Source organism: Mytilus trossulus, chromosome 1 (genome assembly GCF_036588685.1).
Source record: "Mytilus trossulus isolate FHL-02 chromosome 1, PNRI_Mtr1.1.1.hap1, whole genome shotgun sequence".
Classification (NCBI taxonomy): Eukaryota; Metazoa; Mollusca; class Bivalvia; order Mytilida; family Mytilidae; genus Mytilus; species Mytilus trossulus.
In genome coordinates, this window is record NC_086373.1 from 5,304,808 (window position 1) to 5,331,341 (window position 26,534).

The 26,534-nt window shown below is 33.7% G+C and overlaps 1 protein-coding gene across 7 annotated transcripts in view; it reads right to left on the reverse strand.

Moving 5' to 3' along the window:
* LOC134712825 (inactive rhomboid protein 2-like) overlaps window positions 1-21,979 on the reverse strand; it is a 33,846-nt gene extending 11,867 nt beyond the window's left edge. For 2 of the 7 annotated variants that reach the window (XM_063574803.1, XM_063574757.1), the window contains exons 1-6: window positions 21,774-21,978; window positions 16,962-17,013; window positions 16,481-16,679; window positions 12,324-12,440; window positions 9,246-9,445; window positions 763-783 (exon numbers count right to left, since the gene is read on the reverse strand). In XM_063574803.1, coding sequence (XP_063430873.1) covers window positions 763-783; window positions 9,246-9,445; window positions 12,324-12,440; window positions 16,481-16,679; window positions 16,962-16,969 — 545 coding nt within the window. In that variant the 5' untranslated portion in view covers window positions 16,970-17,013; window positions 21,774-21,978. Of the gene's footprint in view, window positions 1-762; window positions 784-9,245; window positions 9,446-12,323; window positions 12,441-16,480; window positions 16,680-16,961; window positions 17,014-21,739 lie in introns of all 7 variants that reach the window. The other 5 variants (XM_063574813.1, XM_063574795.1, XM_063574767.1 and 2 more) reach the window with 4 other exon arrangements.
* Between the last annotated feature and the right edge of the window lie 4,555 nt (window positions 21,980-26,534).

The following is a 26,534-nucleotide window of genomic DNA, read 5'->3' on the forward strand; positions in this document are numbered from 1 at the left end:
GAAAATCCAAAATGAATAAAATAATATTTGACTTAGTTTTGACAATAATATTTTCTGAGTAGCACCAATTTTGCAGGGTCGGTCGGGATTGGGGAAACAAACAATATTTTATTTTAGGCCCAGTAGTTCTCTACTGTACAGACACCTGATCCTATTTTAAGACTGCATGCAGACAGAGATAAAAATGAACCAGCAAAAGACTAGGCAAACCAAATAATTATATACAGTACTGTGTTACTTGAGTATTTGCTGTAAGAAGTAGTAATATACAAATACATTGTCCATCTATAGTTGAGCATCAAAGAGATTACAGAGTGCTCTTTTAAAAATAACCCAATTCTTCTAAAAAAAGATGTCGTTTGATTGCCCATGAGACAATTTTTCACAAGAATAATCTGAATATTGATTTGGGTATGCGTAAAGCAGAGCACAATAAAACTCCACAATGTGTACATGATCTATTGCTTTGAAAATTGGCATTGAATGAAAAATTGAATGAAAACTCAGAAAGCAAAAATAAAGTATAAAGAAAACTAAAGAAATTACTTAAAGTTTGTAAACAGAAATATATATTTGTTTTCTAGATTAATAACTCATGTTTTTGTTCATGGGTAAGTGGTTAGTCAGAACAGTTTTAAAAGGGGAGACTACTCCATGCTCCTACAAGTGGCTGTTTTATTATATCAGTGATAAGTCCACAAACCCAAGTTAAAGCAAAATGACAACATAAACTTCCATTTAACATGATGCAATATGGCTTACCTAATTTTTCTAGTATCAAGTCTGTAACATAAAGAGTCTTTGTCAAAACTTCTTAAGACTGTGATGGTCAAATTATACACATGCAATACAGTTACAAAGTATATGTACCATTATTGAATTATTAAATCTTAAGGGAATAATTTTCATACTCTTTAATTTTCCAATCAGAATTTAACTCAGGTTTTAAGCACTTCAAATTAAAATTACCAAAAATCCTTAGCAACACAGTTTTTTTACATCTAGAAAAACAAAAGGTAAAAAATAATACTATCTATCCCCTTTAATATAAGAAGGGATTTATAATACGGCAATTCATGAAAATATGCAAAAATGATGACAAGTGATGACAAGTGATGACAAGTGATGACAAGTGATGACAAGTATACAAATGATTTTAGTGGTTTGCTGATTTCCTGATATTTAAATTTGCTGATAAATAAATTCACCGTCATCAAACATCATTTACATGTTCTCTTTTTGTTTATATATAATTTCCATTTCATTAAAATTAAAGTTGTCTTTCCTTTCATTCATAACCCGTTATTGATAAAGAAAAGGAATTCACATCCTGCATGCATTGTCCTCAATCTTTCTACCAGTATTTTAAAAAAATATTCAGAAAATAAATCTTAAAAACAACTAGATACCATTGAGATGGGAGCCATCTCTGTGGGCCCCGCTGTCAATAAAGTGGGGTAAATAAGTTGTATGGATAATCTGATTTGAAGCATTATTTGAAGTTATTACATAGTCTCATATGTGATTTTATTCTAAGATTTTAAGTTAAAACTGATAAATATTCTCAACTTACTTTCATAGTATAATAGTGATATGACTGCATGATATGAACTCATTGTTGATTACTCTAAGGTGACTTCTGGATATATGGATTGATGTTTGAACAATATGTTTAAAGGTGCTGCCCAATTGATATTTGTCACATATTTTTAGAATTATGCCTTCAATATATTATGACCCACCAAGTATAAAGTATGAAATATTAACGGTTCTCAAGAGGTAGAGCGGACACAATTTGTTAAGAACAACAAACGGATGGACAGACCGACGGACTGACCTTTGACCTAGGATGCATGCATTATGACACATTCTCTGGTGTTGGTTAATATATATGTTAAGTTGAAAATGTTTGTCAGGTATTAAGTATGAAATAATAACAGCTGTCCTATCAAAATATAGTGTGGATCAAATTTGCTAGCGATGGACAGACCAACAGACAGACAGACCTTTGACATAGGAAGTTGTACATACATCATGACACACCCTCTGGTGTTGGTTAAAATGGATGTCAAGTATAATATTTGAAATCATAACGGTTCTCAAGATATAGAGCAGACACGATCTTCACCACAGGACACGGGGTTGTCAACTGAAACCAAAGATTTTTTACCTTGACCTTTGACCTAGGAAGTTGTACATACATCATGACATGCCCTCTGGTGGTGGTTAAAATGGATGTCAAGTATAAACTTTGAAATCATAACGGTTATCTAGATATGGAGCGGACACGATCTTCACCACAGGACACAGGGTTGTCAACCGAAACCAAAGTTTTTGACCTTGACCTTTGACCTAGGAAGTTGTACATACATCATGACACACCCTCTGGTGTTGGTTAATAAACATGTTAAGTATTAAGTATAAAATCATAACGGTTATCTAGATATGGAGCGGACACGATCTTCACCACAGGACACAGGGTTGTCAACTGAAACCAAAGTGTTTGACTTTGACCTTTGACCTAGGAAGTTGTACATACATCATGACACGCCCTCTGGTCGCGGAAAATAAACATGTAAAGTATAAAGTATGAAATCATAATGGTTCTTTAGATACGGAGCAGACACAAAGTTAAAGTGTTAAAGATGGACGGACGGACGGACAGACTGATCACTATAGGGCGACCTGCCTAAAGGCGGGGCCCTAATAATCGGTAAGTTGTCTCAACCCCCTTCAACTCCAACAAATTATCATCAATCAGTTCACTTCTCAGTTTCATTTTATAAATCTTTGATAAGGAACTGAAGTCAAAATTTGAAAGGTTTGCAATATAAAAGGGTGAGCTAGAAACATAACTGCAGAGAGTTAACAAAAATTTTCTGAAATGTATATGATCCAGCAGTATTTATCATCATAAGAGACAATTATGTAACAACCCTAACTTAAACAAAACATCTGGTCCATCAGTCTTTAAGCTTTCCAACTTGGATGACAACCTATAAACTGGATGCATTGTAGTGCTAAGGAAAACCCCACTTTTATTTCAAAATTTAGGAAAATTGGAAACAGGTGTCTGACAAATATATGCTCTCCCACCTAACAACACATAACTGTCAAGTTGTTGACTTAAAGTCATCTGCTTACAAATATCTGCTGCAAGAAAGTTAGCACCTCATTTCTTGTAGAGCAGGCAAGACAAACAGTGTCACCAAGGCCGCAAGTTAAAACCTGGAGACAAGTGTAACAAAATGTTACAGATGTTTAATGATTTTTATAATAAAACATGCACCATTCCTATAACAGCTAGCTGATTATAAACAAAAAATTACAATTTACAAACATAAATATATATCACTCCTTTTTATATATTGTGTAACATATTGTATGTTGGTATGTTTTATATAATTCGTTTTCATTCTTTATAATTCTATTTATAAAACCATGACAGCAGCAATCAATATTTACCAACAACTTCTTGTTAATTAATCTAAAGAATAAATCATAAAATACAACACTACTAAGATTGTCTTTGTTGCATCAAAATAATTCAATGTTTTTTAATTTATTGTTCCATTAGTTGTCTTGAAGAAAATTTAATCAATGTAGATTTTGCAGGTCAAATGTAGATTTGAATTCAATCAGCTCTTTAATTAATTGTGGGACTACTGACAGTATTGTCATTAGTTTTGGTCAATATACATCCTAGACAAGACACATTTTGTTACTATGGGCAGATACCGAGTCAATATATTATACTACTAAGATTGATTGATTGGTCTTCTCATCCAGGGTGCACTAAGAGAACCACTGAACTTTCCTTATCAGTGATATTGTTGACTTTTTTCAAAACTACTTCTTCCCTTTTTTATTTGGGAAAATATGCGTTATTTTCATCAAATTGGGAAATTTAGAATATATCATGAATTTGACTGAAACTTCAATTTACTGACCCCTTTCAAGAGTCAAACCCTGCTTTGAAATAAGACCCATCTTTGTCAGTAATAATACATAAATAGACCCTCAAATCTTCTAGAGCTCTCAGTGTTCACATGATACTAGAGCTCTCAGTGTTCACAAGCTAGTGATAAACTAAACCACTCTTGCAATTCATGTCCCTTTACGATAAAGTCTAGAGTCAGAAAAACTGGATAAGTAAATAAATTCAACTGGGTTCAAGTTTTAAGAAACTTGTCAATCTCACAAATTAAAAAGATTACAGATTGTTGAAAAACTACATATCATATTAAGATCCATTACAACATGTCCAAGGCCATAAAACAAACGAGCAAAGAGTCCATCATTTATTGTCTTTCATGACTGCACAAAATAAAGCAATTTTTATCCATAGATAATATATTTATGCATGAATAAATTGAAACATGAGATCAATTAAAAGAATTTAATATATAATTCAAACACGAACAATAAACCAAAATTATATGTTTGACATATTCTATAATATTTAAAACAAAAACAGATCTAAACTAGAGGCTCCAAAGAGCCTGTGTCGCTCACCTTGGTCTATGTGAATATTAAACAAAGGAGATTGATGGATTTATGACAAAATTGTGTTTTGGTGATGGGGATGTGTTTGTAGATTTTATTTTTCTAAACATTCTTGCTGCTTAAAATTATCTCTATCTTTAATGAACTTGGCCCAATAGCTTCAGTGGAAATGTAAGTGAAAATTTACAAATTTTACAAAAATTGTTAAAAATTGACTAAAAAGGGCTAATAACTCCGTAGGGGGTCAATTGACCATTTTGGTCATGTTGACTTATTTGTAGATCTTACTTTGTCGAACATTTTTGCTGTTTACAGTTTATCTCTATCTATAATAATATACAAGATAATAACCCAAAACAGCAAAATTTCCTTAAAATTATCAATTCAAGGGCAGCAACCTAGCAACAGGTTGTCAGAATCATCTGAAAATTTCAGGGCTGATAAATCTTGACCTGATAAACAAGTTAACCCCCATGTCAGATTTGCTCTAAATGCTTTGGTTATTGAGTTATAAGCCAAAAACTGCATTTTACCCCTATGTTCTATTTATGCCGAGGCGGCCATCTTGGTTGGTATGCCAGGTCACCGGACACAATTTTTAAACTATATACCCAAATGATGATTGTGGCTAAGTTTGGTTAAATTTGGCCCAGTAGTTTCAGAGGAGAAGATTTTTCTAGAAGATTACTAAGATTAACGAAAAATGGTTAAAAATTGACTATAAAGGGCAATTACTCCTAAAGGGGTCAACTGACCATTTCGGTCATGTTGACTTATTTGTAAATCTTACCTTGCTGAACATAATTGCAGTTAACAGTTTATCTCTATCTATAATAATATTCAAGATAAAAAATAACCAAAAACAGCAAAATTTCTTCAAATTTCAAATTATGGGGCAGCAACCCAACAAGGGGTTGTCAGATTCGTCTGAAAATTTCAGGGCAGATAGATCTTGACCAGAGAAATAATTATAACCCATGTCAGATTTGCTCTAATTGCTTTGGTTTTTGAGTTATAAGCCAAAAACTGCATTTTACCCCTATGTTCTATTTTTAGCCGTGGCGGCCATCTTGGTTGGTTGACAGGATCACGCCACACATTTTTTAAACTAGATACCCCAATGATGATTGTGGCCAAGTTTGGTTCAATTTGGCCCAGTAGTTTCAGAGGAGAAGATTTTTGTAAAAGATAACTAAGATTTACGAAAAATGGTTTAAAATTGACTATAAAGGGCAATAACTCCTAAACGGGTCAACTGACCATTTCGGTCATGTTGACTTATTTGTAAATCCTACTTTACTAAACATTATTGCTGTTTACAGTTTATCTCTATCTATAATAATATTCAAGATAATAACCAAAAACTGCAAAATTTCCACAAAATTACCAATTCAGGGGCAGCAACCCAACAACGGGTTGACCGATTCATCTGAAAATTTCAGGGCAGATAGATCTTGACCTGTTTAACATTTTTACCCCATGTCAGATTTCCTCTAAATGCTTTGGTTTTTGAGTTATAAGCCAAAAACTGCAGTTTACCCCTATGTTCTATTTTTAGCCATGGCGGCCATCTTGGTTGGATGACCGGGTCACGCCACACATTTTTTAAACTAGATACCCCAATGATGATTGTGGCCAAGTTTGGGACAATTTGGCCCAGTAGTTTCAGAGGAGAAGATTTTTGTAAAAGATAACTAAGATTTACGAAAAATGGTTAAAAATTGACTATAAAGGGCAATAACTCCTAAACGGGTCAACTGACCATTTCGGTCATGTTGACTTATTTGTAAATCCTACTTTACTAAACATTATTGCTGTTTACAGTTTATCTCTATCTATAATAATATTCAAGATAATAACCAAAAACTGCAAAATTTCCACAAAATTACAAATTCAGGGGCAGCAACCCAACAACGGGTTGACCGATTCATCTGAAAATTTCATGGCAGATAGATCTTGACCTGATAAACATTTTTACCCCATGTCAGATTTCCTCTAAATGCTTTGGTTTTTGAGTTATAAGCCAAAAACTGCATTTTACCCCTATGTTCTATTTTTAGCCGTGGCGGCCATCTTGGTTGGTTGACCGGGTCACGCCACACATTTTTTAAACTAGATACCCCAATGATGATTGTGGCCAAGTTTGGTTCAATTTGGCCCAGTAGTTTCAGAGGAGAAGATTTTTGTAAAAGTTAACAACGACGACGGACGACGGACGACGGACGCAAAGTGATGGGAAAAGCTCACTTGGCCCTTCGGGCCAGGTGAGCTAAAAAACCAAATATTGCCTATTAGATTTTATTACACTTCCGCCAATAGTGTGAACTAATAGACAAATATATAGGCAATATCTGAATAAAAGGAAAAGGCAAACAATTAACAAGTATCATATGCAAAAGGTGTAAAGAGCCTAAGCAAAAGTTTTAAAAAACCTATAAGAAAAACAAGTTCAAACTAGAGGCTCTAAAGAGCCTGTGTCGCTCACCTTTGTCTATGTGAATATTAAACAAAGGAAGCAGATGGATTCATGACAAAATTGTGTTTTGGTGATGGTGATGTGTTTGTACATCTTACTCTACTTAACAGTCTTGCTGCTTACAATTATCTCTATCTATAATGAACTTGGCCCAGTAGTTTCAGTGGAATATGTTAATAAAAATTTACAAATTTTATGAAAATTGTTAAAAATCGACTATAAAGGACAATAACTCCTTAGGGGGTCAATTGACCATTTCGGTCATGTTGACTTATTTGAAAATCTTACTTTGCTGAACATTATTGCTGTTTACAGTTTATCTTTATCTATAATAATATTCAATATAACCAAAAAGAGCAAAATTTCCTTAAAATTACCAATTCAGAGGCAGCAACCCAACAACAGGTTGTCCGATATGTCTGAAAATTACAGGGCAGATAGATCTTGATCTGATAAACAATTTTACCCCATTTCAGATTTGCTCTAAATGCTTTGGTTTTCGAGTTATAAGCCAAAAACTGCATTTTACCCCTATGTTCTATTTTTAGCTATGGTGGCCATCTTGGTTGGTTGACCAGGTCACGCCACACATTTTTTTAACTAGATACACCAAAGATGATTGTTGCCAAGTTAAGAATAATTTGGCCAAGTAGTTTCAGAGGAGAAGATTTTTGTAAAAGATAAACTAAGATTTACGAAAAATGGTTAAAAATTGACTATAAAGGGCAATAACTCCTGAAAGAGGCAACTAACCATTTCGGTCATGTTGACTTATTTGTAAATCTTACTTTGCTGAACATTATTGCTGTTTACAGTTTATCTCTATCTAAAAATAATATTCAAGATACATTGTAATAACCAAAAACATCAAAATTTCCTTAAAATTACAAATTCAGGGGCAGCAACCCAACAACGGGTTGTTCGATTCGTCTAAAAATTTCAGGGGAAGATAGATCTTGACCTTATAATCAATCTCACCCCGTGTCAGATTTGCTCTAAATGCTTTGGTTTTTGAGTTATAAGCCAAAAACTGCATTTTACCCCTATGTTCTATTTTTAGCCGTGGCGGCCATCTTGGATGGTTGACTGGGTCACGCCACACATTTTTTAAACTAGATACCCCAATGATGATTGTGGCTAAGTTTGGTTTAATTTTGCCCAGTAGTTTCAGAGGAAAAGATTTTTCTAAAAGCTAACGACGCCGGACAACGACAGACGACGACGCATGATGCCGGATGCCAAGTGATGGGAAAAGCTCACTTGGCCCTTTGGGCCAGGTGAGCTAAAAAGTTATACTGTTGTCAAGCCCTTAGAATCTATTATGTTAATAAAATTCTGCTGAGAGTACAAAATGTAAGTCTTCTTCATATTTATTCCAATCAACAAGCTGTTTTTGTCTGAAAGAAGTTGCTTCAATTAATCTTCTTGAATATTTTCCCAATAGGATCCTTTTAAAAGCAGCTCCTTGGTGCATCCATAAGTGATTTGAGATCAATATTGAAATAGGCTGAGCTGATTTAAAAATCATTCTCATAAATTATTGTTTCACATTGTTTATAGTGAATTCATTATTAAACATTGGTATTGACATTAAAAATGGACTCTATTTTCTCCTAAAGAAGCTTCATGTCTATCTTTTTAGTTTTAATTAGACAATATATAAGGCTTTGTTCTCATGTATAGATTACACTGAAAGGGTTTTATACAAATGAGAGACTCCCATTGTTATGTATGTGGACATGTGAGGTGTAAGATGGCTGATTTTTTTACAGACTGGACAGTTATTAATGCAATAATTGAATGAGTAAGTATGCAAACATATTCTATAACATCATAGCTCCCAATACCCTGTGTTAGGGACAACATCAAAAAATCAATGAAGGATAAAAAAACTTAATTCAAATAGTTTGGGGGTGGGGGTCAAATTGATGCAAGTTTTGAATAAATTGACATCAATTTTACATATATCCTCAATCAATGAGGTCAATAGATTTTTCCCAAATTAAGTTAAGGTAGGGGCCTCAGTGAAAAAACTATTTGAGTTAAGTTTTTAATCCTTCATTGAACTTTTTATTGTCCATTAAACAAAATCTAAAGAATGTATAAAAAACATATCACAAGAATAAACATGTATTATAACAATAAATATGGCTACCAACAGTGAAATATACTTTAAAAGTTTGTCATTTGTGCCATTTTCAGTTAACAGATAATTCCACAGAACATGTTATCTGTGCTAGAAATATAATGTAAACAGCCTTACTCATCATGTTCTTCTTCTTCCTCTCTGTGACGTGACATGGGCATATCTACTTCATCAAAGTTCTTCTCTCCTCTCCCTTTCTCACCTACTTCTCTCGGACGTTCCATAGCCATGTCCATGTGACTTTCTCCTTTACCATTCCTTTCATCAGGGACTTCATCATCTTTCCTGAGTTCATCATAAAACAAATCTTCTTTTAACTGCCAAAATAAAGTTGAATAAATAAAATCAATTTTTAGGATTAATTACCTTTTATCATGTGTATTAACGTTAAATTGACCATAATGTAATGCATATGATTTTTTATTTAAATTTCATGTCAACTTGTTTTTTCATATTAAAAGAAAATTCCTAGCTGAAGTGATAAATATTGAAAGTGTTGTCATACAAACAGTGAAGACCAGGTGATCCACAGGGCGCAACTTTATACGACCGCAGAAGTCAGACCCTGAACAGTTGGGTCAAGTATGGACACAACATTCAAGCTTGATACAGCTCTGAATTAAGATTGTGATCAAATTTTTGACCTAATATGATTTCTGACACAAAACAAAAGTCAAGATCTTACAAACAAGGGTCCGGAAACGGTCATATTTGCCAGTCATGTCCTAAACTGAAACTATAATGTCCTAAACTTTTAATTGGGATTTAGGTCAAATTTTATTTTTCAACAGTAATAATTTCGGACATTTCGTTGAGATTGACTTTCAAAATCGCCATTTTGAACATATTTTTGTTTTGTTATCGACTTCCTGTAATTAAACTGCCATTCCAATAAAGTGTTATAATCCTGAGGGCCCTCCTAATAACTATATTAATGCCTCGGGGAGCTATTGGCTAATGATTGCTAATCTCTTTACCTGTGTTTTTAATTCACACCTGGCAATTAATCACAAGCTCCAACTCTCGGCTCCAACTATTATTATAAAGAAATAAAAATTCCATACCAACTGGCTTCATTATTTAATTACCAAACAGGTCAGACAATTGTCAATTATGATTTAAAATTAAATTAAAAATTGGTTTAATTTACGTAGAAAAAAATATTTTTTTACTTCTCACACACGTGCTTTGTTTACTATGTAATACGCATGCTTGAAATTCTCTTCCACAGATTTAGGCAATTAATCGTAAATTTAAAATAATTTCATCCTAAATAAAGCTAGTGCAACTATTTTAATTAATATTCTTGCACAACTAAAGGTAAAATATTTAAAAGCCGATGTTTTCCTGTGATTTGGGTAAACAAAACTAATCCCCGAATTGAGTCCAGAATTGTTCGTTTTAGTATTGTCGCATTACAAAATGTACTTCCGGTTTGAATTTTGACTTCAGAATCGAAAGAAACATAAGTGATAACTGAGAATATTATCGTTTTGAGTCATTAAAATCATTTTATTTTTAAACTGTTGCCTTCCCTTAATTTCTCTTGATCGATTTTTGGAAAATGGTAGGACAAATCATGAAGCAAATGAGATGCAACAGTGAAACAAGTTTGTTGATGCTACGAACATGACGATCGAGTTTGAGCATACTCATAATGAGTCTCATGCAGTAATGTGATTTTGACAATCATTTTTTGAAAAGGGGCATCAACTTTTAAGTTGTATGAAAATGACCGAAATTAGGTGAAAAAATATCCTGATCCTTGCTTACAAATCTATTGCACAATATTGTGCATTTAAAGATGTCTTTTTTTTTAACTTTTCAAAAATTTAAATCTACAAAAAATTTAGAAATTAGAAAAAAATAATTGAAGACAACTAGTCCAACTAGTGCAATAAGTCCAAGACCTGACATTTCTTTATACATAATAATCAAGTAGTGTAAGGGAGGTAAATCTGAACATACCCAGCATTGTATGTTAAATGTTTTAGAATTACCTCCCTTACACTGCTTTTAAATTGGCTTAATTGTTCATTGACCAGAAATACCTATTTTTTTTCCTTTTTTGTCCCTAATTCCGAAACATTTTAAGCCATAACCCCCAAAGGTCAATGCTAACCATCCCGTCACAGTATGGAAACTTGTGGTTCAATTTCATAGAGATGCACACACTTAAACATAAGTTATTGTTTGAAAACTATAAAAATTATTATTTTTAGGCCCCCTTTTTGGCCCCTTATTCCTAAACTATTGGGACCGTAAGCCCCAAAATCAATCCAAAGCTTCCTTTTGTGGTTATAAACAGTGTGTTAAAATCTTATTGATTCCTTTTTGACTAATTCAAAAGTTATTACCCTGAAACAATCCGTCTTCGGACGACGCTGACAACGACGATGCAGATACCAATATCAATCAAATTTATTTTTAAGTTCTGCGGTCGTTTAATAAGAAATAAGTACAAAAATTTTAGAAGAAAAGACAATCAAACTGACAAGGTCATTGCACTTTACCTGTGTGTGACTGACAAGGTCACTGCAGTTTACCTGTGTGTGACTGACAAGGTCATTGCAGTTTACCTGTGTGTGACTGACAAGGTCATTGCAGTATACCTGTGTGTGACTGACAAGGTCATTGCAGTATACCTGTGTGTGACTGACAAGGTCACTGCAGTTTACCTGTGTTTGAATGACAAGGTCATTGCAGTATACCTGTGTGTGACTGACAAGGTCATTGCAGTATACCTGTGTGTGACTGACAAGGTCATTGCAGTATACCTGTGTGTGACTGACAAGGTCATTGCAGTATACCTGTGTGTGACTGACAAGGTCATTGCAGTATACCTGTGTGTGACTGACAAGGTCATTGCAGTATACCTGTGTGTGACTGACAAGGTCACTGTAGTTTACCTGTGTGTGACTGACAAGGACATTGCAGTATACCTGTTTGTGACTGACAAGGTCATTGCAGTTTACCTGTGTGTGACTGACAAGGTCATTGCAGTTTACCTGTGTGTGACTGACAAGGTTATTGTAGTATACCTGTGTGTGACTAGCAAGGTCATTGCAGTATACCTGTGTGTGACTAACAAGGTCATTGCAGTATACCTAAGTGTGACTGACAAGGCCATTGCAGTTTACCTGTGTGTGACTGACAAGGTCATTGCAGTTTACCTGTGTGTGAGTGGAGTATTACCTTAGTTACATCAGCAGGTGATGGCTCTGGATACTTCTCTTTGTTATTAAGATCAGCTGGTGCAAAACTTCTCATTTTCTCTTCTACGTTTTGCTTTCCACTTTTATCTTTTGCTCCCTAAAAATAATATATATAGAGCAAATCAAATTATTTGGTTAAAGCAATCCTGAACATTTTATAGAACTGTAATCAGCCATTAAAGTTATTGAAATTGAAGAGGGAATCCTCATTTTTAGCTCACCTGGCCCGAAGGGCCAAGTGAGCTTTTCTCATCACTTGGCGTCCGTCGTCTGTCGTCCGTCGTCGTCCGTCGTCGTCGTCGTCCGTCGTCGTTAACTTTTACAAAAATCTTCTCCTCTGAAACTACTGGGCCAAATTAAATCAAACTTGGCCATAATCTTCATTGGGGTATCTAGTTTAAAAAAAGTGTGGCGTGACCCGCCAAACCAACCAAGATGGCTGCCATGGCTAAAAATAGAACATAGGGGTAAAATGCAGTTTTTGGCTTATAACTCAAAAACCAAAGCATTTAGAGCAAATCTGACATGGGGTAAAATTGTTAATCAGGTTAAGATCTATCTGCCCTGAAATTTTCAGATGAATCGGACAACCTGTTGTTGGGTTGCTGCCCCTGAATTCGTAATTTTAAGGAAATTTTGCTGTTTTTGGTTATTATCTTGAATATTATTATAGATAGAGATAAACTGTAAACAGCAATAATGTTCAGCAAAGTAAGATTTACAAATAAGTCAACATGACCAAAATGGTCAGTTGACCCCTTTAGGAGTTATTGCCCTTTAAAGTCAATTTTTAACCATTTTTGTAAATTTTAGTGATCTTTTACAAAAATCTTCTCCTCTGAAACTGCGGGGCCAAATTAATCCAAACTTGGCCACAATCATCTTTGAGGTATGTAGTTTAAAAAATGTGTGGCGTGACCCGCCAAACCAACCAAGAAGGCCGCCATGGCTAAAAATAGAACATATGGGGTAAAACACAGTTTTTGGCTTATAACTCAAAAACCAAAGCATTTAGAGCAAATTTGACAGTTGTTAAAATGTTTATCTGGTCAAAATCTATCTGCCCTGAAATTTTCAGATGAATCAGAGAACCTGTTGTGGGGTTGCTGTCCCTGAATTGGTAATTTTAAGGAAATTTTGCTGTTTTTGGTTGTTATCTTGAATACTATAATAGATAGAGATAAACTGTAAACAGCAAAAATGTTCAGCAAAGTAAGATCTACAAACAAGTCAACTTGACCAAAATGGTCAATTGACCCTCCAAGGAGTTATAGCCCTTTTCAGTCAATTTTTAAAAAAAAATCCTAAAATTTGTAAATTTTCACTTACATTTCCTCTGAAGCTATTGGACCAAGTTCATTATAGATAGAGATAATTGTAAGCAGCAAGAATGTTAAGAAAAGAAAGATCTGCAAACACATCCCGATCACCAAAACACAATTTTGTCATAAATCCATCAGTCTCCATTGTTAAATATTCACATAGACCAAGGTGAGCGACACAGGCTCTTTGGAGCCTCTAGTTTTCAAAACTTATAATTTACCTAATCCATATTATAAATATGCTATATCTGTTTAATTTCACCAAAAAGATTTGGATTGAAACTCTCTGTACAGGTGAAGATAATTTGTTATTAGTTGAAAGCTGTAATTCATTAACATGTTTATGCATAATTTTTAGGATAAGAGGATATTATCACTATTTTGTGCATTTTGCCTTTGATACTTTTTTGTGATAATTTTTCATATCATGCTGCTAGCTTGAGATGGAAAATTATTGCTAGAAACTAAGCAGGCATGTGAGGATGTTAATGAAATTGACATGAAATCGACAACATTGTCATAGGTAAAATAGCGATATTGCTCATCTCTACTTAATTGCTTTTCTCATTTTCGCCTACCAGCTCAAGCAAGAAAATCAATCTCGTTGAGATGATCAAAGATAATCTATAATTATCATAAAACCACAGAAATTATACATGTACTAATATGTGTTAGCTCGTTTTTTATGTAACTTCATATCCGAAAAAATTTGGTGGGAATATGCTAGAGAGGGTAAACTAGAGGCTCTAAAGAGCCTGTGTCGCTCACCTTGGTCTATGTTAATATTAAACATTGTACACAAATGAATTCATGACAAAATTGTGTTTTGGTGATGGTGATGTTTTTGAAGATCTTACTTTAATAAACATTTTTGCTGCTTACAATTATCTCTATCTAAAACAGTAGTTTCTGTGGAAAATGTTAGTAAAAATCTACAAATTTTGTGAAAATTGTTAAAAAATGACTATGAAGGGCAATAACTCCTCAGGGGGTCATTTGACTATTTTGGTCATGTTGACTTATTTTTAGTTCTTACTTTACTGTACATTATTGCTGTTTACAGTTTATCTCTATCTATAATAATATTCAAGATAATAACAAAAAAACAGCAAAATTTCCTCAAAATTACCAATTTAGGGGCAGCAACCTAACAACCGATGATCCAATTCATCTGAAAATTCTAGGGCAGATAGATCTTGACCTGATCAACAATTTTATTTTTGTCAGATTTGCTGTTAATGCTTTGTTTTTTGGGTTATAAGCCAAAAACTGCATTTTTCCCCATGTTCTATTTTTAGCCATGGCCGCCAATTTGGTTGGTTGGCCGAGTTACCGGACACAATTTTTATACTAGATACCCCAAAGATGATTGTGGCCAAGTTTCAATTAATTTGGCCCAGTAGTTTCAGAGGAGAAGATTTTTCTAAAAGATAACTAAGATTTACGAAAAATGGTTAAAAATTGACTATAAAGGGCAATAACTCCTACAGTGGTCAACTGACCATTTTGGTCATGTTGACTTATTTGTAGATCTTACTTTGCTGAACATTATTGCTGTTTACAGTATTTCTCTATCTATAAAAATATTCAAGATAATAACCAAAAACAGCAAAATTTCCTTAAAATTACCGATTCAGGGGCAGCAACCTAACAATGGAATGTCAGATTCATCTGAAAATTTTAGAGCAGATAGATCTTAACCTGATAAACAATTTCACCCTTTGTCAGATTTGCTCTAAATGCTTTGGTTTTTGAGTTATAACCCAAAAACTGCATTTTACCCCTATGTTCTATTTTTAGCCATGGCGGCCATCTTGGTTGGTTGGCAGGGTCACCAGACACATTTTTCAAACTAGATACCTCAATGATGATTGTGGCCAAGTTTGGTTAAATTTGGCCCAGTAGTTTCAGAGGAGAAGATTTTTGTAAAAGTTAACGCCGGACGCAGGACGACGAACGATGACGACGGACGACGACAGACGACGGACGCCAAGTGATGAGAAAAGCTCACTTGGCCCTTCGGGCCAGGTGAGCTAAAAAGGAATATCCAAAATGGCAAATACCATGGTGTTTGAGGCAAACTCACCAGCAGTGGTGAAAAACGGGTAAATTCCTTGAAAATGACGAAAAAATATTAGAATATGGGAAAAATACACTGGTAATCAACCAATCACAATCTGGCTTTCTTGTATAAGGTTTAAATATATTAAAAATCCATTTACTTAGAAATATAGATACAAATGACTCATTACAATTTTTTTATTTTTTTTCATACATGTAGCATTGCATACCATTTACTGGAATGCCCTTGTTTTTAATTGTTCGAAAAAAGTGATGAAGTCAGCGTTGAACAAGCTTATGAACAGATATATCATGAGCGAAATACCCCTCCATAACATGATATATCTATTTAATTTACACCAAATAGATTTGGATTGAAACTCTGTACAGGTGAAGATATGTTTTTTGTACTTGAAACTGTTATTCATTAACATGTTCATGCATAATTTTTTAGGATAAGAGGATATTATTATCATAGAACCGCAGGAAATATACATGTACTTATATGCTTTAGCCAACTTTTTTGAGTAACATCATATCCGAAAAAAAATTGCGGGAAGATGCAATATAATCTACAAGACGTTATGGGTTTTTTGTTCCTTTTGGTGTTTCAGACTGCTACATGCATTCAATTTTTTTTAACTGCAAAATACATATTTTGGACATATGCTCAGCTCCATATTATTTCTTTAATAGTACATGTATGTTTGAGTCAAAGTGGTTAAATCTTTTTAGCAGCAATTTGTAACCTTACCACAGCTTTTCCAACAATCTGAAATAAAGACTCCCTCTTCCTTGGTTTACACTCTTTTCTGCCAACACAGCTTTTTCTTCCAAAATCCACTTCATCTCCCTGGAATTTCAGATCTGTTCTATAGCATTTCTCTCTTCTTTGTCTGTATCTTTCTTTTGTGCCCTCGTCAATTTCACCAACACCCAAGAAACGTGCAACACTGAAAACACATGGAACAAAAAACAATTATTGGAAGACAGAGCAATACACCAATCATTTATGGGGTTGTCTCCTGTGACTGGACAGGAAAATTAAATTATGTGTTGAGATAAGAAATATGATGTTGATACACATCTGGCCTCCTAATCTGAGACAATGATTTTAAATCAAGACAGTGCATCAGACTTATAACTAGTTGTAATTTACTTAACTTAACTCATCAGCTCTGAAACAATTAATTTAATGTGACAAATCAAGGTACTCATGGACAAAGAGGACTTACCTTTGCATCTTTGGCGTCTTTATATTATCAAAGGCTTTGCTACAATTTTAACCTGAAATATAATAAAACCTATAAATTTATCTCTATATACAGGCCTCTACAATAAAAAAAATTTCAACTAGTCCAACTTGTCCAGTAGGACAAGTACAAGTACAATGTACATACCAAAACTTACTTGTCCAAATGAAAAGGTTACTTGTCCAAAAAAAATCTTAATAATGAACTTTTTACATTTTTAATTGATTAAAGGAACAAAATGAATTAAAACATTGAAAAGAACAAAATTTGATATTTAACTTTTGAAATACTTTTCAAAAACATGAGTACAACTGAAGCTAGTCATGTCCACAGGACTTAGTTTTTAGTTTTCCTCAATGCCAAAGTCTCATCAGACTATGAATGCATAAGGCACCATCTGATAGGCCTGTCATTGAACTCTTATTGGATTTGTATCCTGTTTTTTTTTTGTTGAAACAAGTTTATTCAAATACAATCAATAAAAAAAGAAGATAAGATATGATTGCCAATAAGACAACTCTCTGCAAGAGACCAAAGGACACAGAAAGTTAACAACTTTAGGTCATATTGCAAGTACAATGTATTGGTGTTTTTTTTCCTACTTATTAACAAATAGGATTTTGCGAATTTATGGTAAATAAATTCTTCCATTTTATTTAAATCAAAGAGCTGAAAGCTCTGAAGAAAAATGACACCACTGTCTCTAATATTGGGATAGTTTTTATGCAAGTCTTGATTTTCACATACCGTAATTAGTTTAACAATGCAACATGTATCGTAAGCATATAATTGATATTCGTATATGTGTGTGTGTGTGAAGTGAAGGTGACAACTGGCTGGTTTTTTAAGACAAATGAATAGGTCAAGACTAGCTGAATTGTACAAATAAATACCGTAGAAAGGCTTGTATATTTCTCACTGGTACATAGTCTGAATCTGAGTCCGTTCGCTTCCATTCACGTTTGCGCCCACTCATTTTCACCCCTTTCATTTTCACACCCTACATGTTCGCACCCAATCTTAATTGGTTTTGTGTTTTAATTACTATGTAAGCAAGTGTTTTCTTATAAGTATAATTGTTGTCATTGTCTCAAAATAAAGTGAGACAGCAATTTTTTTTTTGTGTTGAATAAATCTTAATTATGTTTTGGATAAGGTATTGCTAAAAATAATAATAATCCTTTCTAAATAAAGTGGTATTTTGTCAACATTTTATTTTGTGTTGAATAACTCTTAATCATGTTTTGGTTAGTGTATTGCTATAACTTGTTTTATTGACTTGTTTCAAAATGAAGTGAGATTCTGACTATGTTTGTTTCTGCGTGTTGAATAAATTTTATCATGTTTTGGTTATATTAGTGGATTGCTATATTTTGGTTTCTATGTTTTATTGTTTCGTTGTTTCAGATCAATGGGACCAAGCTGTTAAAAACAATTATCTTTTGTGTTTTTTCCTTTAAAATCTTCAATGTTTTACTCATACCAAGCTATAAATACATTCAGTATTTACACCAAAGCAATTTAAAACAACAACCATAATTTTCCAATTATTCAACTTGAATTTGAATTAAAATTGGGCGTGAATGAGTAGAGTGTGAATGTGCGAACGTGTAGGGTGCGAAAAGGTATTGGGCACAAACAGACCTGATGCCACACAGTCTGAACCCCCTTCTCCCACAAAATATTAAGTAAATAATCTTTTTGTTACTGCTATCAAAGGTCTAATGAAACTCAGATAGTTTCAAACATTTGTCAAAGAATTCTAGTCAAACTGGCACCTTGTTAAATTGGCACCTGAACGTCGTAGGAAGGCGTCCCAGAAAAATAATAAAATAGCCTTGCCAGACGTCATAATTATTTGGACTAATACATGAGATATTGTGTATTTTTCTGCATTATTTTAACCAGTTGAGCATTTTACAGGATTGTTGGTTTAATGCTGTTTAAACTTTACTGAAAAACAAACACCTTAAATTTGCTAATTATTTGGCATGAAAGTTTGATTTATTGAAAGGGACTCATAGTTTTCCATTTTATTTTAATAATTGACTTGTTTTTACAATTACACAAATTGTCTAATTGTTAAAACAACAGCTTTGGTAAGGGCTTCGTTGTTTACCTTTATACACTACATATTCATTTTTGTTTCGTACCAAAATACACAACAACATATTCACTATGTACTTGGTAACAGTAATTAATTAATTGAATAGAAAATATTATATCAAATATTATTGGCATCTAGTCAAATCGGCACCAGTTGAGCATTTTACAGGATTGTTGGTTTAATGCTGTTTAAACTTTACTGAAAAACAAACACCTTAAATTTGCTAATTATTTGGCATGAAAGTTTGATTTATTGAAAGGGACTCATAGTTTTCCATTTTATTTTAATAATTGACTTGTTTTTACAATTACACAAATTGTCTAATTGTTAAAACAACAGCTTTGGTAAGGGCTTCGTTGTTTACCTTTATACACTACATATTCACTTTCGTTTCGTGGTTTACCAAAATACACAACAACATATTCACTATGTACTTGGTAACAGTAATTAATTAATTGAATAGAAAATATTATATCAAATATTATTGGATGCCGAATTGACGTCGAATAGGTGCCGATTTGACTAGATGCCAATTTAACCAGGTGCTGACTTGACTTGTACGTTTCAATTCCTCTGCGATCGTTTGCGGTATTTTCTTGAGAAAACCTATTTTCCATCATCAAAGAGAAGAAGAAACTGCTTTAAAATGATTCTGGAACGCTTCATGATTGTTAAAATAAGTTTAATTCACTCAAAAACAATTTTAAAACTTGCGATAAACAGGAAGTTTCCAAAGCACGTGTAAAAGAAGAAATTAACCGGTGAGAGTGGAAATCCGTATATGACAGATATCCCTATAGTACGACTTTGAAAGTAAAACAGTTCAATCCTTTTGTAAAACAATCTTTAATATACCTATCACATTAATGTTTGAATGGTCTTAAGCTTATTCAAACCATATAAGTCGGTATGAAACACCAAAACGGAATGAACAATAGCCCATTACGTTTTGTAGTTTACAAATTCTTAAACTGGTTCCCGTCAAACTACAACACTTTGTTCGAGTGTAGTGGAATACAAGCAAAAACCAGTGTAAACTGGGTCCTGGCTGGTTTAATACTACACAATGATGCATAATGATAACACAAGCAGATTCCAGTTTGTTTGGAAAATAGGAAATACGAAACCAAGCGCGGTAGGCAGAGCAATGTAATGAAGTTCAGGTCGGCAGTTATGGAACAATGACTGCGTCATTTTCCAAAAATATGTTTGTTAAAAAATTTACCGGTATGATCCGGTTTGGAATTTATTATACATGTTATAAGGAACAGAATAAGGTAGAAAGAGGAGGTACTGATTTGTTTGGGTCCTGCCTTGCTGTCTATTAATCATGTCCACTAAATATGTCTCCTACGGTTGCAAAACTGTCTATTAATCATGTCCACTAAATATGTCTCCTATGGTGCAAAACTGTATATTAATCATGTCCACTAAATATGTCCCCTACGGTGCCAAACTGTCTATTAAACTTGGAACTAAATCCTTTTGTCAATGGTGACGAACTTTCTTGTACATTTACCTAATCTACAAAGGGTATCACTGATTCGGATCAGTAAGACTGGTTTCCATTTAAAGTATACTTTTTACCTGTTAAAAAGTACCTGACAAGGAAGCAGTATAAAATGATTGATTGCTAGTAAACATGTTGAAGAAAAAGTTTTGCATTTGAATAAACAGAAAACAGACACATGTCAAATTAATACTTGTTTTCTTGTTTGTTGTTTATAATTTCTTTGTTCATCAAAGTTGGATTAAATTTATTTTCTGCATCTGGAATAGATTTACGTACATGTACTTGTCCCATTGGACAAGCTTGATATAGCTTTAACTTGTCCGACCTTTTTTTCCTCTGGCACTGGACAATCGGACAAGCCTTATTGTCGAGGCCTGATATAGAATGTTTAAAAACATCTAATATTCTTATTATGATTGCACAAACAGCATGAATGCAAAAAAATCCATCAAACCTTTCTGAAACCCAAAATGCATTTATGTTTGATGGGGGTCTCATTGGGGGATTCCGATCCCGGATCCCACTTACTCTTTTGTCAGATTCCCGAATTTCACTTACACAATGTATGTAAGCAATTCTCATATTTTTGTCATTTCCCCAGTCCCGCTAGACCTCATTTCACGTTTTCACAATACAACAAGTTGACTTTCACATGTCACGCTTACAAAAATCGACAATCCAGCGTCATGCTTAGACCCCAATGAGATTCACTTTGATCATGACAAATGCATGTTGATATACATGTATCTACCGGATGCCAAGCCTTAAAACTTTTCAAACTGTACAGGTTAGTACATATTAAGAGTAGCTTCTGATGTGTAATTACAGCCATTGTATGTCCATTTATTATGATGATCCTTGGTCTTTCGTAACACATAAGACATTTTATTTCACTAAAGCCCCCGCATGGGGTATGTTTCGTTATTCATGTAACTAAAATTATATTGAGTTGTTTCCCTTTAATAACACTGAGCAATCAAAATTATTTCTCAAGTCAAGCTTTCAAGTGTTACTATTCATCCTAGAAAGATGACAATATAATCAATACACAATCCAAGTCATTTCTTACCATAACAGTGAAATATTTTTTTAGCTTTAATATATCATGAATTTAACTGAAATTTATGAACCGAAACTAACCAACTTAGCTAATTTTATTATGAGGTTCACATACATTTGCGTAAGATTTTGACAAATCCTAGAAATTTAACAAGGAATTCGGCATATGCAATACTTTTCTCCAATTATTCTGTCCACCATGCAACAACACGAACACCTAATTTTAAACGTTTACTGCAAATATGAATCTGTTCGTCAACTTTCGGTTTACCATTTTTGGCAACTTTGCTTTCAGAGGTGCGCTTCTTTCAAACATATGCAGTACTCTCATTTTGGAGCATCATGAAACCATGCACTTACATTATCTGTTAACATTTTAACAATGATTTTACTTATGAAAAATCAATAAAAATGATTAAAGAAAATAAAGAAACATAAATTTGATATAACTAATAGAAAATTTCAAGCAAAGAAAGTGTCGATGGATTATATTTCGAAACAAACACACCCTCTGAGTTCGATATGAACTAGAACCAAAACTACCAGTTGTAAACAGCAACAACTAACCATAACACATTATTTTTATGGTTATGCTTTGTGCGATAGAAGTGGTTCTGGATACAGTGTATGGGATATAAAAATAAACAGCAATATAAATAATCAGTTATCCCCTTCAAAAAGATGAAAAATCTAGAGGATTCCGGATTTCATCACCTCCTGACAAATGTAAATGCCAGGATGTCCGGATCTGAGAATTCCAAGGCATTCAAATTAAACCCAATAACATTGATCACTTAAGGGTACTATTAATTTTTAAAATTCGTCATATTTGATCATATTTGTTTTATAAAAAAAAGCAATTATATATAAAAGTTACAAATAGTTCGTTATCTTCCACCAAGTAAGTCAGTGCTGGGAACAGTATATCTATGTTCCTGGTCAGTGGTATATATTTTAGTTTATTGATACTGCTCGAGGATAGCCAGGATACTGGTAATAAACTTTGTAGATATCAAATATGAACACGCTAACCTAATGTTTATGAATTCGAATATTTAATATTCCAATCAAGGGCCCCGGCTTGATGATTTATTCATATTTTATTTCAAAAAACCATGTACATGACATACACACATACCTACAGTGATAACATATTACAAAAGGATTCGGAAACAAGGTTTCCCTTATATTTATCCGCCTCCCTGTAGAAAAAAGATAATGGTAAAAAACTGCAAATAGAAAAGTTGATTTTTTTTTCGTCAGATCTTTCCCATATATATATGTACCGGCGGCGGAGTGTTTTTACAGGACTTAGTCAAGACTGTCTCACCCAATTACGGTCATGTACGAAGGACGCTATAAGCCAAAACGCTTCGAATCTACCAAAAGTTGTTGCACATGTTTAAACACGAGTACATTTTCCTGTTGTTTGAGTTTATTGCAGTTTCTAGAACTATAATGTATGGGAGGGGATTTTTTTTATCGTACGTTTTCGGACAAGGGAGTAATTATTACACTCGAGGAGAAAATGCTTACTGCTCTCGATTCTACCACAGGTACAGTTTTTACTTTCTACAAGATTTCTCTTAAATAAATGTTCGTTCAGATTATTACAATCCATCCGGAGTCTGGCATGAAGTATTTGTCCTTTCCTGTCTCCATAAAAATAATAATTTGGCATTTTTCTTACATTTTGATTAAGGTAACGTTAAGTGTAAATTTAGATGGAATTACATGTAGTCTGATATCGTCCGGAATAGCATTCCAGGATCGAATACCTGAGGAGAGAAAAGATTTCTGGTAAAATGCAGTTCTACACTTTATATGTTGCGTGTCATTCGTTCGTCGTGTTTCATAATTATGAATATTGAACAATTGTTGAGGGATAATGTCGTTTAAAAAACCAGGGGTCTTATTGTGGAACATTTCATGAAATTTATAATTTTGTGTTTTTTACGTCTTTCTGATAGTAACTCCCATCCTGTTTCGTCGTATAATTTATGTATGGAGTCAGGACGATAACTTAGTACCACCAGTAACTATATATCCTAGCCGTTTAAAGTTGCATGTTTTCTAGTTTATCCGATGACTTAAATAGTCTTGAATGTTGTCCCAAATGATATCTGAGGGGGAGGATAGGGGTACCCTTCTCCCTTCTCCCACCCTCTTCTCCTTTCTCCTACTTCTCTTCTCCTTTCTCCTACCCTCTTCTCCTTATTTTATTTTTTGTAATATACCGGAAAAAAGAGATATTTTATTTTTTCATATTTTATTTTTTTCTCCAACTTTTTCTCCTTTCTCCCAGCCTTCCTCTCCTTTCTCCTACCCCCTTTCTCCTTTCTCCTACCCCTTTCTCCCTATCTCCCTTACCCTGTCCTCCCCCTCAAATCTGTATATTCAAATAAAGGTAGGATAAAACTTAAATATTTAGTTGGTAAATACTTTCTTTTCAATTTGAACTTCAAGGCACGAAATAAATTTAATCTAGGTGTTATCTTTTCAATTATTTTATTGACATGAGAATGCCATGAACCATCCTCATGAAAAATTAAACCAAGGTGTTTATGGCTTTCTACTTCTGAAATCATATCATCATTCATATAAAGAGGTAGATGATGGGGTTTAACTGATTTCTTGGAAACTGTCATAGCTTTAGTCTTTTTTGCATTAGAGTTTACTAGCCATTGGACTGACCAATTGTCTCTATATCAGAATTAAGTTTGCTCGCTGCTGCATATTCATCTTCAACTACTATTAAAGGGAAGTATCGTCAGCATATAGTTTAACATTACAGTCTATGTCGTTTACAATGTCATTTATATATACTAAAAAAAGTAAGGGGCCTAATATTGATCCTCGAGGGACACCAGCATTTACACCAAAAGTATCAGAGGATTGACCTGAAATAAAAAAAAATTGTTTTCGATTTGATAAATAGCTCATAAACCACTTTAATATGTTTCCTCTTATACCAATATTTTTAAGTTTGTAAATAAGACCTTCATGCCAGACTCGATCGAAAGCACGACTTATATCAAAAAAGACAACACGAATCTTTTTTCCTGCGTCGAGAGCTTTGCCAAATAAATCTGTTATGTGTAACAGTTGGTTAATTGTAGAATCTCCAGGCACGAAACCTGACTGGGCACTTGTTATTATTTTGTGTTTTGTTAAAAAATTAAAGAAGTGCTTAAAACACAGCGTTCCATACTCTTACCAATGATCGATAAAAGTGATATCGGTCTATAGTTTGACACCAGTTCTCGATCACCACCTTTGAAAACTTGTATATCGCTTGCTAATTTTCAGGTTTCTGGATACACCGCTTCACGTATAGATTTATTGAAAAGCTGAGCCAGGGGCCTACTTAACTCTCGAGCAGCATACTTCAGAAACCTACCGCTAATTTCATCAGGGCCCGTCGCTTTAGTTACATCTAACAAAGATAAGTGATCAAACACTTCCTCATCGGTAATAATTATATTGTTTAAAATTGGTATATCATCAGACATGGGGGTATTAGGAAAAGACGCTTTAGAATCATTCACAGAAGCTTGCTTACAAAAAAAGAGATTACATGCGTTTGATTTTTCATTATCGTCTTCTATATGTTCATTATTTACTAACAAAGGGGGGTAATTTGACGCTTTTGAAGGCTGTCCAGATAAATTTCTTAAAAGCTTCCACCAATTCTTAACATTGTTTTGTGGATTCTCTAATATATTTATTTGTTTGTTGAAAAAGTAAAGTTTAGCTGTTTTTTATGAAATGCATAAGTTTTTATGAAATTTATGCATTGATTCCTAACATACCGAAATTGTCGCCAAGAATCAGCAGTGTTTTTCTTTTTGCCATTTTATGAAGTCTTTTTCGGCGCCGAATTAGTTTTTTATATGACCAGTTAGCCATGGCGGGTCTTGGTATCTAAACTTGACAAATTTAAAGGTATATGTTTTGCAGCTATTTTTAATATATATAGTTTCTGTAATTTTTGTCCGGCGGCAACATTTACGTCATTATTATTGATAGTATCATCCCAATTAACTTCACTTATATCAAATTTATATTTAGTTAGGTATGCGTGGTCATAGTCCCAAATCTTCCTATTAAAACTTTATTTGGTGTTTTTTTTTAATGTTTATTATGCCACTCACAGGACAGTGATATCTTACATTATATTAGCTTCCAAAATATTATCACCGACTTCAGTATATAAAAGTATGTCACTGAGGGTCATTTACCAAAATTAAATCCAGTAATGTCGGCTGATCAATTGCTTGATTCAGGCCGTTTTGCAAAATAATATTTGTAAGTTTTGTGTTTCGATAATTCAACAAATTTTCGTTGAAATCGCCCGTTACTACTATTTTATCAATACCCGAATTGAAAGCATTTTCTATGGACAAATTCATATTATCCCAGTATTGCGCATTAGAATCAGGGGGTCTGTAAAATACTCCAAACAGACATTTCGTGACATTTTTGTGTGTTAATTTCTGTCCAGAGACACTCAAGATTTTGTATTTCAAGATCATGACGTCGTTTACTTGGTATATTATATTTTACATAAACTAAGACCCCACCACCGATTCTGTCTCCATCCCGATCCCTTCGATATGGAGTTTTAAAATTATCTAATTTTAATTGGCTATCAGCTATATCGGACTTAAGCCATGTTTCGGTAAGTAAGATTATGTCCCTGTCCCCCAGCTCAGCTTCGACTATACTTTAGTAGATTTTTTTAGAGAGCAGACTTTGTATATTTAAGAATGATCTTTATAACGATAAAAATCTAACATATCAGTTGAAGACGTTGAACTATCGTTATGAAGGCAGTTATCTTGTGGGTCGGACGTTATCCCCGGATGTTGTTCGA